Source organism: Phodopus roborovskii, unplaced genomic scaffold (genome assembly GCF_943737965.1).
Source record: "Phodopus roborovskii unplaced genomic scaffold, PHOROB, whole genome shotgun sequence".
NCBI classification, from domain to species: Eukaryota; Metazoa; Chordata; class Mammalia; order Rodentia; family Cricetidae; genus Phodopus; species Phodopus roborovskii.
The window spans coordinates 882,158-899,284 of NW_026126542.1; the positions used below are offsets into that span (position 1 = coordinate 882,158).

The following is a 17,127-nucleotide window of genomic DNA, read 5'->3' on the forward strand; positions in this document are numbered from 1 at the left end:
CTGTTTGGTCAGTCACAAAAAGCTCGCCTGCTAACTAACATATAACATACTCCCCTTGCCAGTGTTATTTCTGTTCACTGGACATGGCTTCTACACTGCAAGATGCAATTTGTTGTCTTTAGGTATTGATTTTCTTAAATGATACTTCTAAAAATGTCACTTCTTTTAATTTTCTATTGCTGCAAAATGCACCAAAACATATTACCACAGATGCAAGGACCTTTACAAGAACATTTACTAATTTCAAAGTTTTGTAAGCTAGGTGTCTGGCCAGGCTTGTATGAGTTTTCTGGTTAAGGTCTTATAAAGCGCCAATCAATGTGTTAGCTGAATCACCTTCTAATCTGGATGCTGGGGCCATGACAGGGGTGGGGTTGGGGGAGATCATGGGTAGTGATGGAATTCAGTTCCCTGCATTTGTACGACAGACAACTTCATTCTTCTGTCAGCAGTGAGGAAGTTTTCTGGACCCTTCCTTCAGACTTTCTTTCATCTTCAGTACTGGCTACTGAAACTCAAACTCCTCCTCCCATTTTCTTCTGCCACAGTCAGGGGAACTATCCTCATGATAAGACCTGGGTTTATACATAATCTCTATTTTGATGAACTCAAAGTCAAGCAATTGGTGCTCTTAATTACGTCTGAAAAAATCTCCTTTGTCACATTCCCTTGGATCAGGGCAGGAAATCTAGAAGTGGCTCTGTAGATTTTTAGGATCCTCTCTGCTCCATCAGTCAGAGGCTGAAATAGAGAAACTGGTCATCTAGACATCAGACCTGGGATTCATGTGTGTTTGAGTCAGAGATATTCCTGGAATTCCGAGTTGCATACCACATTGTATGAGTCAAAGAACACCTGTTTAACCTCAGGCGTTTGATTGACTCAGCGCTCTGCTGTTATAAAGAATGTACTTTCCCAGTCACTACCCTCAGTAGAACTTTATCTAGAAATCATTGGTGCTTCTTGGAGAATTCCTAGACCTAACATTAAAGCCATTGCAGGATGAATGTGGGTGGGAGCTTTTATTTCCTTTGAGGACTTTCCTTTCTCAACCTCAGTCAAGAAGCTTTCCACCGTCATACCTAAGCCACTCAATCCCATGGGCAATACCGAGGCAGCCTGAGGCTCAAATGCACACTTGCCTGTCTAAACAGCCAGGACCCACCTGGACTGTCAATCCCTTATCCAGCTTCCCCTGTGAGCATCTGTGGGCGGGGCTTGTTGGGAAAAGGAAAAATGTCTGCCTTTAGCAGTAGCAAAAAGGCACCCAATTCCTCCCTCTCCTACTGAGTTTCATACTCAAGGGGAGAGGAGAGTCCTTTATCAGTATTGAAAAAGAAGAAGAACATAAAAAACCTCAGCAATGTTTCCTGAAATTCCTGGACTTCTTTCTTCCTAAGAGCTGTTAACACAGTTAAACCTCTCATCCTTGCTACTGGCAAATGGCAAGCTTCTAGAAATCAAAGCCTCACTGGGGAGAAAAAAAGAGAAATGGACGGCTCTTTAGAGCGCTGGTGACAGCAGATATTTAGTCTTTAAATAATTAAGGATATACCATTTGTATGATATTAAGGAAGGCTCTAATCTACATTTATGTTAGAACATGTCATTACTATTCCACAAAATTAAATTTTTATCGTAATAGCTATGGACATTTCTGCCAAGAAATTTTACTTATTGGCTAGATTAGATATTAAAATAAGGGAAATGATGAATTATGGAATACTAGATGTTGAATATTTAATAAGTCAATCCCATGTTGCTAGTGGAAGTTTCTGAAAGAATGCCTGTTGCATCCTAACACTGAATCAATGACAGTGGCCTGAGGGCAAATAGATGCCTAACTGGTTCCCAGTCCAAATTTGGAGCACAGCGAAGCACACTCAGATTTAAAATCATTCAACAGTAGAACTGTTGGTAATTTCCCAGAAGTTAGAGGAAAGGAAAGATTGATGGCTTTGTCAGCTGATTCCTTCAGTAGCTCCTGGGCCGTAAATATTGGCTCTAGCTCCTAGGACTTTGTTTATAGGTCCGACTAGTTTCTTTCACATTTTTATATTACTTTGAATGGTACCAATTCTACCTCCTCCTCCCCCTTCTCCTTTTTCTCCAATTCCTCATGCTGAGAAATGATTCTGACTCCCCAGTTTAGTGTAACAGGGGGAAGGAGAGGGGAAGAAAGTAGAGCGACTGCAGAGGAGGGAAAAACAAGAAGGGATAAGAAAACAAGGAATAGGGCATTGAAAAACAAGAAACAAAAGGAGGAAAAGCCAAGAAAGGATTAGGGAGGGAGAAGAGAGGGGCTGAAGAGATGGAGAGGACCAGAATGAATAGGAATATGTTATTTTGAGATAATATGTAGGCTCCAACATATGCAAACATATGTTTGGCAAAGTATGCATGCGTGAGTATGTGGCTCATCATGGTAGGTCCTTGTCTTTGAAGAACAGCAATAGAGATGTTATGCAATTTTGATTAAGCTATCATTACTTAGTTCATCAATTATGATGTAAGTACAGTTTAAAATCCATTTAAACTGGATTGACATAGAGGTGAATTGACATACAAATGAATTTCCAGCCATCCTAAAGTCTTATCTCTTAGCTTGATAAACAATTGGTAGGGGCTGGAGAGACAGCTCAGAGGATGTAGACAGAGGCTGCTTTTCCAGAGAATCCAGGTTGAGTACCTAGCACCTACTACTCACAACAATCTGTAACTCCAATTCCAGGGGATCTGATACCCTAATACAGCACCCACACAGGCAAAGCACCAAATGCACCTAAAATAAAAATAAATCATTAAGAACTGCCTGTGTGGCAGCAGCAAGGTCCAGACTTTGACAGACTGAACCTTGAACAGCTGTACAAAGACATATTTGTTGATTTGTTGCACAAAGTTGTTCTTTTGGGTAAAGTATTTCCTTATACCATGGTTCCTAATCCAATCTGTATGTCTCTCTAAAGGACCGTGTCACGTGCTCCTGCTTCTTTAGTACTTATAGTATACCATTTCAGTACACAAAACTCCCAGCTTCAGGTGTGCTAAAAGTGTCTTGAGATCAAAGTCATGCCAAGGCTATAATGCCCCCACCCCCAGAAAAACAACTGTACAAATCACAGGAAACAATTGCAGTTTTCCACGATGATTCTTCAAGGTCAAAGTATTTGTAGAAAATAACTATCCACTCCAAAGTTTACCATACTTACAGTGACTCTGCCAGATTCCTACAACACTAAGGCAATGTGGTTATGCCCCCTTCACCATAGCATCAGTATTCTCTGCCTTGATTGGATATGTGGTGCTCATTAACCCTTTTAAAGTTCACGCCCATTTCTCTTTCTATCAAAAAGGAAAAGCTGACACAGCAGTGGCCGGCACTCTGCAGGCACTTAGCTCATATCTGGTAGTTTGGGTTGCTGTGGCTGTGAGCAAAAAAAGATCTTAGCCTACCCCTGGGGTCCATACTATGACAGATGGATGGCCACAGTAAAGTGCTTGGAAGATGTGTGTAATCAAATTGGTGAAACCAGATCCAGAGGAACTCAATGTAGACATCAATCAATACAACACATATTTAATAAGTGAATCTACTCATAATGTGAATTATTTCTTCATATCTCCTTCATTATTCATTTTTGTGTGAGTGTGATTCTTTTATTAAAAAAAGGTCTCGTGTCATTTTTTTTTTCAAAATTGTATATTTGAATCAGGAACCGATTAAGTTCTACTATTCTGATCGCTTGATATGAATTTTGAGCCCGTTTTAAAAATATTTATTTAGTTATTAGATGGAGTCTCTTTATGTATCCTAGGTTAGTCTCAAACTCAGTCTTCCCACCTCCTGAATGCCTCCTGGTGAGCGATGATAGATCTTTCAGCACCTTCTGGGGTCTGTGGAATTGTGAGTAAAGGGTGGTCAAATCATATTCATTTGTGTATTTGACACTGGGAAGACACAAATACAATGATAAGAAAGAAATCTTGGTGGTTCTCTGGGAGTTGAATTCCGGGTCCTAAACTGCCTAGAAGTAGTTTGGCCTCCATATTCCGAAGGCACTAAGACCCTTCTCTGCTCTTCCCATCCCCCCACACTGTGCTTTTTGTCATAGGAGGAAAGCAGTGCTCGGCATTTGGGCCTGGAACCGTGCCTTTGGCTGCTCAAACTGTTCAAGCCATTTGCTGAATGGCTCTACTGTTTGGCAGCTGTACAAGGAGATCATATTCCAGGCCTGGGGTTTTCTCTTCTTCTCTTTTAGTCAAACTTAATTATGACCAGAGGTGGGCAGTCAAAACGGCTGCCACGGCTGTTTTTCCTTAACGGATTCTCTGCACTACATGCCCTTCTCTTCCCTTGCTTAGGCTAGCGAACCAGTGCAACTTCAAATCGTTAGCACACAACCCTCCAGCCAAAGTCTGTGCAGACTGTCACTCTCACTGCATCCTGGGAAATGTAGTTTAATCAGTAATCAGAAGACAGGCAATCAGGTTAGTAAGGCCCGAGAAACCCCCACGTTACCCTGACTCCGCCTTCTCTATTGGCCCCTCCCAGGTTGCTTAGGAGACAAGAGACGCAGAATCTTGGCCCTTGTAACGCAGAGCTGGACTGGCGCTGGGGGAAGTCCAACCCAGTCTGTTCTTAGCTCAAGCACTGGCATGGGGACTACTAATGGCGAGTGTCAGAAGTCTTTTGACAGTAAAGAGCACTGGTATGAGATTGGACCCACGGACTTGCTGGAGCGCAAGGGCTCCCTAACCCTCCGCTCTCATCACAAGAAATACTCGAAGCCAGTGTTGGTGTATTCCTGGTGAGCCGCCATTCATGGGTTCTAGGGAGGGAGGAGAGGAGAAGAATCTGGCAGGGGGCGGAAGAAGTAACAGAGTAATAGGAAACAGTGGTAGAGAAGAGAAATTGGGAAGAGGAGAACAGCAAAGAAAAGGAGTATGATGAGGTAAGAAGGGTGAGCAAGAGAAGGGAGAGGGGAAGCAGACCTTCCAACAGAACAGTGGCCATATCAAAGTGAGCTAGGAGAACTCTCCAGGACCTGCCCCAGCCAGTGCTCCTGCTAAGGAGAATATAGCTGTTTACACAGGGGAAAGGACTGAGAGTCATTTAACAGGCTTGAACATCGCCCCCTTGACACAATGCTTACTTATAGGCAGAAGTCTTATTAGAAAGCCAGGCCAATCGCAGGTATCAAACTTTAGTCTCTCTTTGCATAAGGCCAGTGCAATTTGTTTGGCATATACTCTGCTTATTTTTTTTAATTACTTGGTCACACTTAAAATTCATATAAAGATTCAGGGCTGTGGTTCTCCTGGAAAACTGAAAGGCCTGGAGGACTTCCTTCTAAGTCCATCGTCTTCTGATGATAGAGCTCACAAGACTCCAGGAAGCATTTGGCTTTCTTCCATGCTTTGGGAATTATACCTTGTGTGGGAGTTTGAATGTAATTGGCTCCCGTAGGGAGTGGCACTATCAGGTGTAGCTTTGTTGGAGTAGGCATGGCCTTGCTGGAGGAAGTGTGTCCCTGGGGGGGAAGACTTTGAGGTTTCTTTTACTTAAGCTTCACTCAGTCAACTTCCTGTTGCCTGCAAGATGTGTCCCTCTCAGCTACCTCTTCAACACCAGGTCTCCTTGCATGCCACCATATCCTACAATGATGATAATAGAATCTTTGAACTGTAAGCCAGACACTCCAATTATTATGTCTACATCTATACAAGTTGGTTATGGTCATTGTGTCCTTTCATAGTAATTAAACCCCAACTAAGATGGGAGTGGGTGGTCAAGTTTCTTGCAATAAGTACTTTAGAAATATTTGTAACATTGGAGAGAAGTGGGAAGACAGAAATGGAGGGAAGTCACAAATCTTGTCTATTTTGTGCTTTTGCCTATGGCGAGAGATGAATGATTTTGACGTTAGTGTTTGTGCCATTTCTGTTCTGCAGACGTTTAAAAGCCTGTCTACTCCCTGTATTTCCAAAGCCCACTCTTTCTTCCTTCATTTCTCATTCCAGAGCGTACTCTCTTCCTACGCTAAACTCACTGTGAGAGATTATATAGGCACAAAATCCAAAGCTACCCAGGGAAACATTCTTTTTCAACAACAAAGCTTATATTGAGACATGTTTCTTGACATTGATGGCGTGTTTGCTTATGGCAGGGGTGGAGTCCCAAGTGCCATCATTTGTCTTCATACGTATCTATGACCCTTAAGTGAAACACTTAGCTCTTCCGTTATGCCCCAAGAATGTGCATCATAACCGACATCAGCTCTGTAAGTCATGGATGAGAAAGGGTTTTCGATGGGACAGTACTTCTGCTCCCTTTGGCGTTATTGTTGCTTTGGAGTTAACTTGTAAGCCACAAGGGACTCAATAGCAGAGCAGAAATCTGAAAGTTGTGGAGCCTGTAGAGAAAGAAGGGTAGTGGGAGACTGTCCTCAGCCATTCCTGAACATGTGTAGGGCTTTCCTTTGGTTCACAAGGGAGATGAATCAAATTCAACTCAGCATGTATTTATTTGTCATAAACTTTGCTACACATTAGGGTGCAGAAAGAGAAACAAAGCTCATTGAGATAATTTTTGTATAGCATTTTGTCTTCCTTAGGGTTTCTATTGCTATGAGGAATAAAAACATGACCCCAAAAACTAGGGGAGCAAAGGGTTTATTTGTCTTTCCATCGCTGAATGAAGTCAGGACAGGAACTCAAACAGGGAGGAACCTGGAGGCAGGAGCTGATGCAGAGGCCATGGAGGAGTGCTTTTACTGAATTGTTCTTCATGGCTTGTTCAACCTGTTTTCTGTTAGAAACCAGGACCACCAGCCTGAGGATGGCATCACTCACAACGGACTGGGCCCTCCCGCATCAATCACTAAGAACATGCCCTACAAGCTTGTATACAGACTAATCTTATGGAAGGAGTTTTTTCAACTGAGGTTCTTTCCTTTCTGATGACTATGCCTTGTGTCAATTGACATAAAACTAGCCAGTACACACTTTGATGTTTGATGAACTTGGGCTCTAGATTTATTGACAGCCCTGTGACTATGTTATGTGACAAGTGATTTGATAGTACCAGGACCAATTCTGTCATTATAGAATAGTAGTTTTACAATTATTATATGAGCATAGAAGGTGACACACCCTTTGACATTAAGCCTGGTGTATAGTTAGCTTGAAAATTATTTACATATATTAAGACATTGTCAGTTTTTTTTCCCAAGGAATTTGACAGGCAAGTACAGGACTTGCACTTGATTCCTTGTGTAAATTCACCTTCTTGGTGATGATTATTTGTGAATCAGAATCAGTACTTGAGACTCCCCCTCCTCCTTTCCATTCACATGTGCAGGGAGGCAAAATGGTCCGATGCTTTTTGCCCCAATGTGCATGTTCCCAATTAAGGTCAAATAAGGCAAAACTCTGCCTTCTCGTTTCTCACAGATGTCATGTTTTGTGGTCTGTTTCATGCTGCCTTCTCTCTCATTTGAATTTGTGTGGTTTTTGTTGGCACTGTTATTGCTTAGCCTGCCAACAGACACAAGGATGAAGTGCTGCCTGGTGTCTCTAAGCACAAGGAGGTTGTGCGTGATGTATCTTTTGAAGAAAATGTGTGTTAGACAAATCTTGTGTGAGGTCTAATGTTGTCAGTGGCAAGTTCAGTATTGATGAAGCACCCATATATCAAATAAGATGCTTTAAATAGGTGGACAAAGGGGATGGGGATGTAACTTAGCAGTAGAGTGTTTGTATTGTAAGTGGAGGTCCCAGCTTCTGTTCCTAAAGTCACAAGAAAACAGACCAGAGTGCCTATAAAACAAGGCTATAGACTGTGGCCATGAGGTCACAGGAACCTGAACTTGTTTCCTCTGTGAGAGATGCTCATTAGTGGTCTGAGGTCTCTATAGAACACAAACTAGTGAGAATCTACTGTAAAGGTTCAGAAACAGTAGCATCTTATGAAGCTGGCCACACCCTGCTGTCTTTTCACAAAACCAACCTGTCATTTAATATCTATGCTGGCAAGTCAACGTAAAGTCGAGTGTACACTTATGAATGAACAATGGCAGCAAACCCATGGTTGTTAGCTCTTGCTTACCTTATTTTATGACAATTTAAACTTTTCTGAAATTATGTTTAGTAGTTGCTTGTAAGTTCAATTGTTAAACATCTAAGGTCTATGCTTACCATTTCGGTGACCTCTCAAGGGAATACTCCATCAGGGGCCTTTTATACTTAACAGGTACAAATGAAGTATGTAAGTAGGAGACATTCTGATTTACACTTCATTGTTGTTTAAACACATGGATTTTCCCTGCATCTCTCTATCTGGCATGTAATAGAAGTCTGTTTGACCTCACTGAACATACTCAAAATAGTTGTACAAGGCAGACATGATAAATGATGGGTGTTAATGGATACCTCTAGTCCACTATTAGCCTATGACATTGCCTAAGATGCACCTCTTCCTTGCAGCTAGAGTGGCAATAGAGCCCACCACCCTTGTCATAGCCTGCTGTTTTTGAGTTAGAAATACCTTCTCTTTGCTTACTCCTTTCTTTAGCATTTATGGAACTGTACCATGTTTCTGTTAGAAATTTCAAGCTGAGAGAAAACTATTTCCTGGGATATTGTGACACTCACCAGAAAAATAAGAAACAGAACAAATTATACTTACTTTTAATTATCTCATGTGAGATGTTTGTTCAATCCTTTACTCATCCACTCCTCATTCATTCATTCATTCATTCATTCATTCGTTCATTCTCTTCTGTTCCTTGGCCAAACTGACAACTGGTAACAAATGATAATAATTTAAAAAAGAAAAAATATTCATCCAGATCTCCATGGAGACAGATCCTGCTCCAGTCTCCATGGCAATATCTAGTTTTAAGGACTCAGATTAATTTTATGCATTTGTAATTTTAATTGTTTTTCTTTCTTGCTTAAGCTGCAAATTAAAGACCTTGAGGGTTACATGTTCCCCATGACACTCCCCTACCTCAAAATAATAAGAAAATGAAAATGAAGGGGAACGAGGGGAAGTCAGATGTTAATCCTGTGGGAACAGGGAATCTCCTTGTTTTAAAGATTTTTACAAAACCTAATTTGGGCATAGATAAGAAACTAGAAGTAACATGAAAATTAATCTCTCTTTGACACTCTTAGACATTTGCAATGCTGTTTCTGGAGCAGGAGTGCATTGCATCTATATAGGCCCTCCCCTGAAGATGGAGAGCCATTCCAAAGCACCAGGCCATGCTGTGTACTTAAATAGAAAACAGAGTGCTCGGATTTCTTAATTTAATGGGTCATTCTTTTTGTGTTTAATCAATGATTTTCATGGGTGCTGACCTGGAAGGATTTAGAATCCTCATATCACTGAGGGCCAAACTAGTTATGTAAAGTTCTACTGGCCAACAGACCCACTACCCCCACCTCATGCATCTCCATTACATAAGAGGATAAAAAGGCAAAAAGAAAGAGCCGTCCCTAACCTTGTGCTGTAGGTTGTTGTCACTGAAATTCACAAGGACATCCTCTTCTGTCATGTCTGCAACTTTAACATAGACCCAGTACCTCAAGAGAAAGCTTAACACTTTACTGCAGATTTGAAAAGGTCCAGTTATATGGTTTCCATGCATGAAGTATATAATTTGAGCTCAAGTAAGGAGGCATTAAAAGGGCTTTTTGTTCACTGGTACAGAGAAGATCAAGCCCTGGGACATAGAACACAGTGAGAGGTCAATAGATGTTTATCACATAAATTAGCAGAGTGTTGTAAGGCATTCACCAGGGAAGACTAATTGGACATGGGTTTAAGCCAACAGGAAGTCTTTATTAATAAGCCAGCTACTACATTGGGTGTCTGGGACCTCAAGGGCAATCGGAACCCTTTTTCATGGTGCTCTTTTAAGTACAAAATCCTCATCCTGGGTTGACATATCTCAGTTAGCAAGAAGAGTTTAGCCAGAGGTGGAACTATAGAAGCCTAAAGCAAGGTTTGCCCTGTTAAGGGCCTTCCCAGAACTACGGACTTGGATGGATTAGATCTTACTTCTTATTTTGGCTGCTTTTGCTTCTTATGTGCTATGCTCCAAGGCCTGAATGATACTTCCATCATGGCACCAGTTGTGTTAAGGTCTGGGAAACTGTTAAAAAAGGAGCAGATAGAGAGAAGATAGAAGGAAACCCAATCGGCATAGAATGTTGGCACTCTAGTATGGTGGCTTTACATGAAAGGTTATATATTTGAATGTTTAGTTCCCAGATCTGTTCGCAAGAGTTAGAAAGTATGACTTTGTTGGGGGTAGGTTTTGAAGTTTCAAAAGCCCACACAAGGTCCAGTCTTGCTGTCTTTGTTGCTTACTTATGGATAAGATATGAGCTCTCAGCTACTGCTTCAGGGCCAAACTATGTGCATGCTGCCATGCTATCTGCCACGATGGTCATGTACTCACCCTCTGGAACTGTAAGAAAGCCTCTAATAAAATGCTTTCTTTTATAAGTTGCCTAGGTCATGGTATCTCTTCACAGCAATAGAAAAGCAACTAATACAAGCCATACATCATTGATGTAACTTTTCATATTTCTTCCAAAACTCTGATTTTTCAAAAACTTACCAAAATATTCTCCTTCCTGAAATAAACAGCAGTCAAACTTTCCATCGATCTGTCCTGCTTAGATTATTGTTAGAACTGTAGTCTCCTGAATCATATGTTTTCATAAGATCCTGAGGTAAGACTATAGTATAGCACAAATCCTTAAGAAAATGACTTGATTTTCATAGCTAATCCAGTTCAACAGGATAAAATTGAAACATGTTAGTCACTTTACATGTAAGTGAATTTGGAAGAACATAACACACCAGACTTTTGTGATGTTAATCATCTAATAATGGTTTGCTCTGGAATCAGCTACAAAGCATGCTGTAGACTGGTCGTGTCTGTCAGGGCTTTTTCAGAGCAGGGAAGGGTGGGGTGGAGGAGTGGATGGACCTTGACTTTGAGCCACACCATTCCATATGCTGGATACAGGACTGAATAAAAAGGAAGTGAGAAAAATGCTGGTATTCCTTCTTTTGTCTTCTGATTGTCACACTATAACTAGTTGTCCTGCCCTGCTGGGTCATATCTTTTCCTGGTAGATGCCCAAATAAATGTTTCCTTCTTTAAGTTTTTTTTTTTTTGGTCCGGGGTCTTTGGTCACATAGAAGAGTAATGCAATGGAAGAGAATTAGAAAACAGGGGCTGAACTTGTGCCAGTCTCTTGGTCGCAATACCTGATATACCATCAGGAACTGGTGGATCCTAAGGGGATTTTGAGTTAAAATAGAGACAAGTACTTATACTGTAAAGAACTATTTTTATTTCTTATAAATGTTCAAATTATAATATCACATGTGCATTTATTATAATGTAAAGTAGACCGAGTACATGGAAATATATTCACTATCTAGTGGGTAGCAAAATTCAAAATTTGCATACTGGTGGGTATGGTGACGCATGCCTGCAATCCTAGCACCTGGCATTCTGAGGCAGGAAGATTTCTATGAGTTTTTGGTCTCTCTGGGATGCATATAGAGATAACTGTTTCAAAAAAAGAAAGTAAAACTTTGCATATGATCCAGATGTATATAATAAAATTTATTTTCTACAATTTATCTTCAGCTCTTGGCTTCTGTGGAAGAATTTGAACATGCCAGTTAAAGCCTGTCTCTGCCTTTCTAACTTTGAATGGCTTACTTTAGGTTAAAATAGTTTCAGAACAGTGCCCATTCTTTCCAGGCCCCTCTTCCTCCACATTCTCCTTCCTGATCCATTTGTGTGTATCAAGGGAGGAGGGTTATGTGACAGATGGTGGTGGGAGTGGGTTTGTCTTCCAGAGCTGTGTAGACATCCTTGTTCTTGTTCTCCTCATTCTTGCCCCACTCCTATGCCCACTGCTGGTGAGATGATGAAGAAGATTATTATTATTATTATTATTATTATTATTATTATTGAAGGCTTGGCATGTCTGTTTGCAGTTATATTCACACTTTGGCTCTTGCTGGTTCTGCAAGTCCCTGGGTCAGGCTCATTCTTTCTGGCTCCTGAATTGGACCTATCATTCCATAGCCACCAGTGGGCTACTTTATCCCTCAACATGGGTGCTGGCAGCTCAGATTCCATCTAAGTGCACTGCATATGCGCTATTGTGCTAGCTCTTTTCATCGTGGTCACTAAATATGCGACACAAGCAAATTAAGGAAGGAGGGAAGGATTGATGTTGGTCCGTGGTTCAGAATGTACACTTTGCCATGACGGCCAAGGCATAGTGGCTGCAGACTTGAGCTTGAGGCACAGCTTCATTACGTTTGAGGAAACCCACCCCACCACACCTAGGATGATCTACTTCCTCTAGCTTTGCCTCATCTAAAGTTCCCACAGCTTCCTACAACTTCCCCAGCAGCCAGGGACCACCTAGTCAAAAACACAAGTTTGTGGGAGACATTTCACATTCAAGCTCTACCACCTTGTCCTCATAAGAAAGTTTGAAAAGGATATTGTTTGGATGGAACTGGATAAGTTATCATGCTATTTGAAATACGTCAGACTCAAAAACTAAAATTTTACATTTTTTTCACATTTGTGGAATGTTTTTAAAATAATAATAAAAAATTGAAAGCAGAATGGAGACTTATTTGGAAATAAGACAGAGACTGATGGAACAGAAGGAATGTCCAGAGAAAGAGATGGGCGCAAGGTGACAAAATGCATGTCATACATGGCTGAAAATGCCATGATAAAAATCTGTTATTTTGACAACTGATGCATACTAATTAAACAAACAAAATGGTCATGCTTTAGAGCCTTTCTCCATTTCAAATGTACACACATCTTCATCAGAAGACTATTAGTTATAAGCTACAGCAAAGTATGTATTATAGATTGGCCTCTCTCTCTGCTGCTGCTGCTTCCATGTTTCCCATAAATGCTGTGTATTGTTTTCATAGCGAGACTTGAGTAATAGTCCTTTTAAAACTGACAGCATTTTCTAGAGCTTTCCCTGTGAAGCACCAGTTCTCTAAGTGATCAGAATGTAGGCATAATACTTTACCTTTTTCAGACTCCAACTCACTTGAAATGGCTTATTATGAGTCTTTAAAAATATCTTTTTAATTGCTAGTCTTTGCTGGGTAAGAATCATGATACACATTCATCTGGTTTTGCCACCCTCCCATTCTAGTCTGTGTGCTGCCGCGGTAGCTCCTACGCCACAGTTATTTTAGACCTAGTCTACGTTTTCATTCCTCAATATACTCATGCTGCTTCCAGTTGCTTTTTGAATGAAATAGTTTTTGGGGTGCAAACGAAATTCAAGAGGCTTTTCCTCCTCCACCCTGGCTCCTATCTCCCCTTCTCAATGCTATTCTCTTTTATGAAATTCCAATCAAATTTTGTTTTTCACAAAACAAACAACAACAACAACAAAAACTGAATGGCTACAGAGTTGTGCTGGGGCCACCTGTGTGAGAAGAGAGTTTGTTAGCTGGCATTTATGAAAGCACAACAGTCTTGCAGGAAAGAATGTTACGGCTTGAATACGAAATTGTCTGCCCCAGCCTTAAGGATCCTGGTTTAAAGACTTCTCAGCAGCAAATGGTGCTGTTTTGGGAAATTTCTGGCATCCCAGGAGAGGCTTACCTGGAGAAGAAGGGACCCTGATGATTGGCCCATGCGGGATGTCTTATCCCTGTCCCCTGTCTGTCTCCCTCTTTGTTTCCTGTCTGCAAGGAGGTGAAGAAGCCCCTTTGCACACAGTTGTTCTTAGTGTCTTTCCCCAGCACTTGGGTTAAGCAACCACAGACTGAAGCCTCTGGAATTGAGCAAAACACATTCTCTGTCCTCTTTGAGTTCATGTCAGAAATTCTGCTATAGGGCAAAAACAGAACAAAAAAAAATATCAAAACAACAAAAACAAACCAAACAAGGACAAAGCCTTGAAAGGCACAGTATAGACCTTGTGCTATGTGGATGCACTGGGAATTAGAATAATCATTGCTGTGTAGAGAGACTCCTGCCTACAGCCAACTCCTTATTCTTGTGATATCCTAGTTGAGCTGATTCTGGGATCTACCAGGTCCCCTCATCACTCATCATTGTGCTGATGTAATCTTTCAGTCTCAAGTTCAGTTTCACCAAGCTTTGCGGCCTTCCACACTGATAATCTTCTCAATGAGGGTATCGGAGCAGAGGAAGGGGTGAAGAGAATGTGGAGCCTAGTAATAGTTTGATACAGAGAAGTTTAGTTATGGGCTTTTGAGACAGTCTCACTATGGAGCTCTGTTCACCTATAACACACTCTGCAGACCATGCTGGACTTGGAAAGATCTGCCTGCCTCTGCCTCCAGAGTACTGAGATTGAAGGCATGTACCACCACTCTAGGCTCAGACATTTTTTCTTTAAACAGCACTAGAGCTAGTATTAAGCAAATATCTCTGCAAGTCCCCCCATCCTTGGTGCCGCTTCACATGCTTATCAGTTATAAGACCAGTCAGATCTCTTTTGGTTGTAAATGGCAAATATCTTGCACTAGCTTAAGCAAGGTGAATGAATTAACCCAAGTATGGTTGGTTTAGGATATTAGGAACACAGGTAAAAGGCACTAGTTCCTAACTTATTTCTCTACTCTTTGATACTTGTTATTTATCTTCTCATGGAGGACTAGGAGAAGCATGGCTGCCGCAGTAGAAATTGATAATTTACACCTTTATCTCCAAAAGGAAGTCTGGCTTTAAAGTGTTTTCAGCTCCAAATTTAAAGACAGTAAGTCAGTTGTATGTCTCTGGATCAAGTGTCTGCTTGGGGTCATCTTTCTAAGCAAAATCAAATTTAAACCCGGTGCCTCTCCAGTCGCCATGGAGACATGTACATAGGAGAAAGAAGATATAATGGACTTGAGATCACAGCGACAGCTCCTGTGCCAGAGAAAGATTCAGTAGTCCATGCATTCAGTTTTATAGCAAATGTGTAGAACCAAACACACTAATATATTAGATATAATGAGCAGAAAAAAATAATTATTGTACATAGATTAGGTAAGAACATTTTTCTGGTAATTTGAATATTGTGATATGCTTTTGATAGACACTAATCTTCCTTTGTTCTGTTCCTTTTAATTCATTTTGAAATACAATTATGCTTTAATTGTTATTAGTCACACTTTATATTTTCTTTTACTGATTTGAGCTTTGGTGAATTAACAAACATAATTGATTGGCAGGAATACAATAGGCTTCTTTGGTAAACTGTTAAATCTCTAATCAGATTGTTAAACTTTTGATAAAATGAAAGAATTAATATGCTATTTATCTCTAAATAAATTTTAGAACAAATAATTTCGTTTCCTTATGTAGAAAATATTTGGAAAGATTATTTTGAAACTAAAATGTAACAGTGAATAACATCACAATGTTTTCAACACAAACTAGGTGTAGTGGTGCAAGCCAGGGTTCCTAGAATTCTGAGCCTGAACCTTCAGGGCCAGCCTGGGCTTCAAAGCAAGACCTTCTCAGAAGCAAGCAAGCAAGCAAACATACAGAACCCACACCCAAATGTAACAACCACTCACCTCCCTCAATGAAAACAAAGCAGAAGGCCACAAGGAAAACAAGTAAAAGCTACTTTTAAACATTTAGGGAAACTCCAAATTGCCCATCCAAAAGCCAGAAGTGTTAAATGAACTTAAAAAGATCAAACTTTTCCCCAAATACATCCCTTAGATGAAGCGCTTTTGTGGGTATTGCTTATTTAAAATAATATATTTACTAGGGTTGGGGCTATAACTTCTTATAGAGGGTTTTCCTAACATGTACAGAGCCTTGGGTTGGATTTGTGGCACTGAGAAAAAAGGTCAAAATGTATTTGTTGTCATGTGTCTCCAAGGCACACTGCTGGTACACATTGACCATCCTCCCTGTCCTTAGGATGCCAGCGACTTTGAGGCAGCAGTGGGGAGGGCTAAGTTAACAATTACAATGCCTACAGCATGTGCTATAGGTAAGGCTAAAATAAGCAGGGTGTCCTGGTTATTAGGTGTGGATCAGAGTCCAGACCCCACCCACTGAGGTTTCTAGGTTCTGTGACTCAGAACAATGAATCAGAGCAGAGACACACAGATAGTGAAAGAAATAGACAGTTAATTAAGAAAAGGAAATGTTCTCTTGAGGGGATAAATGACTTCTTGTGCTTTGCAGGTTATTTTTATGGTGCCTGCCTTGTGTTTGTATGCTGGGGGATTTTCTACTTCATTATCTGTTATATAGTTCAGGTAGAGAAGGAGTTCTATCTGTACCAGTTGGCTTCGTTCATGTTAGTCTTGTTACCTCTCTCTCCATATGCCACTCTGCTGTCACATTGGGAGTATCTAGAAGAAGCATGTATCTTAGGTCTGGTGGATCAGATAATGCTACCCAATGGAGACCATCTATCCCCTACCATCCATAGAAGAATTAATGTATGGTATGTTAGTTCTCAACTTTAGCCTGGTATTACTTCTTCCCCAAATATTTGGAAATAGGTGCAGGTATTTTTATTGTGTTATGATTGCTATCTTGTATTGTGCATGATTGTAAGACTGAGGACTCTTGGTCCTAGGGATGGCTATGGCATCTTAATATTTATCCTTCTATATGATGTCTCATATTCTTGGACCTACAGCCTGATGGGTGGAAACAGTATAGCTAGTGTAAATCTAGAGTTGTTACATGGAGGTTAACTAGTTTCTATATGGCCATTCACAGAGTGAGGATAGTGGCATTGTTAATCAATCTAGTAATTCATTCACTCACGGCCAGGCAGTTTCCCTCTCCTTGTTGTGAAAGAATCTTTCACTTTTAGAACTCTGTGGTCCCTGGCTTCCTTGTAGGGATATATGTCACAAACAGCCAATGGATCATTGCAGGCTTTCTTCTAGAGGGTAAAATATTGTGGCCTTACACCAAGACCCTGAGAAAGATGCTAAATGAATTATTTAAAAATGTGGGGGATCAATGAATAGGGTGGCTAAGCAGACAGGGGTGATTTTTGCCATGCTTGTAGATCACATGTCTCCAGTCTAATTGTTATACACTAGAT

At 40.7% G+C, this 17,127-nt stretch overlaps 1 protein-coding gene across 1 annotated transcript in view; it reads left to right on the forward strand.

Annotated features, from left to right (window-relative positions):
- The first annotated feature begins 4,656 nt into the window (after positions 1-4,656).
- Positions 4,657-17,127, forward strand: part of Cfap95 (cilia and flagella associated protein 95) — a 79,238-nt gene continuing 66,767 nt past the window's right edge. The window contains exon 1 of the mRNA XM_051200135.1: positions 4,657-4,808. Within this exon, the coding sequence (XP_051056092.1) occupies positions 4,657-4,808 (152 nt within the window). The remainder of the gene's footprint in view (positions 4,809-17,127) is intronic.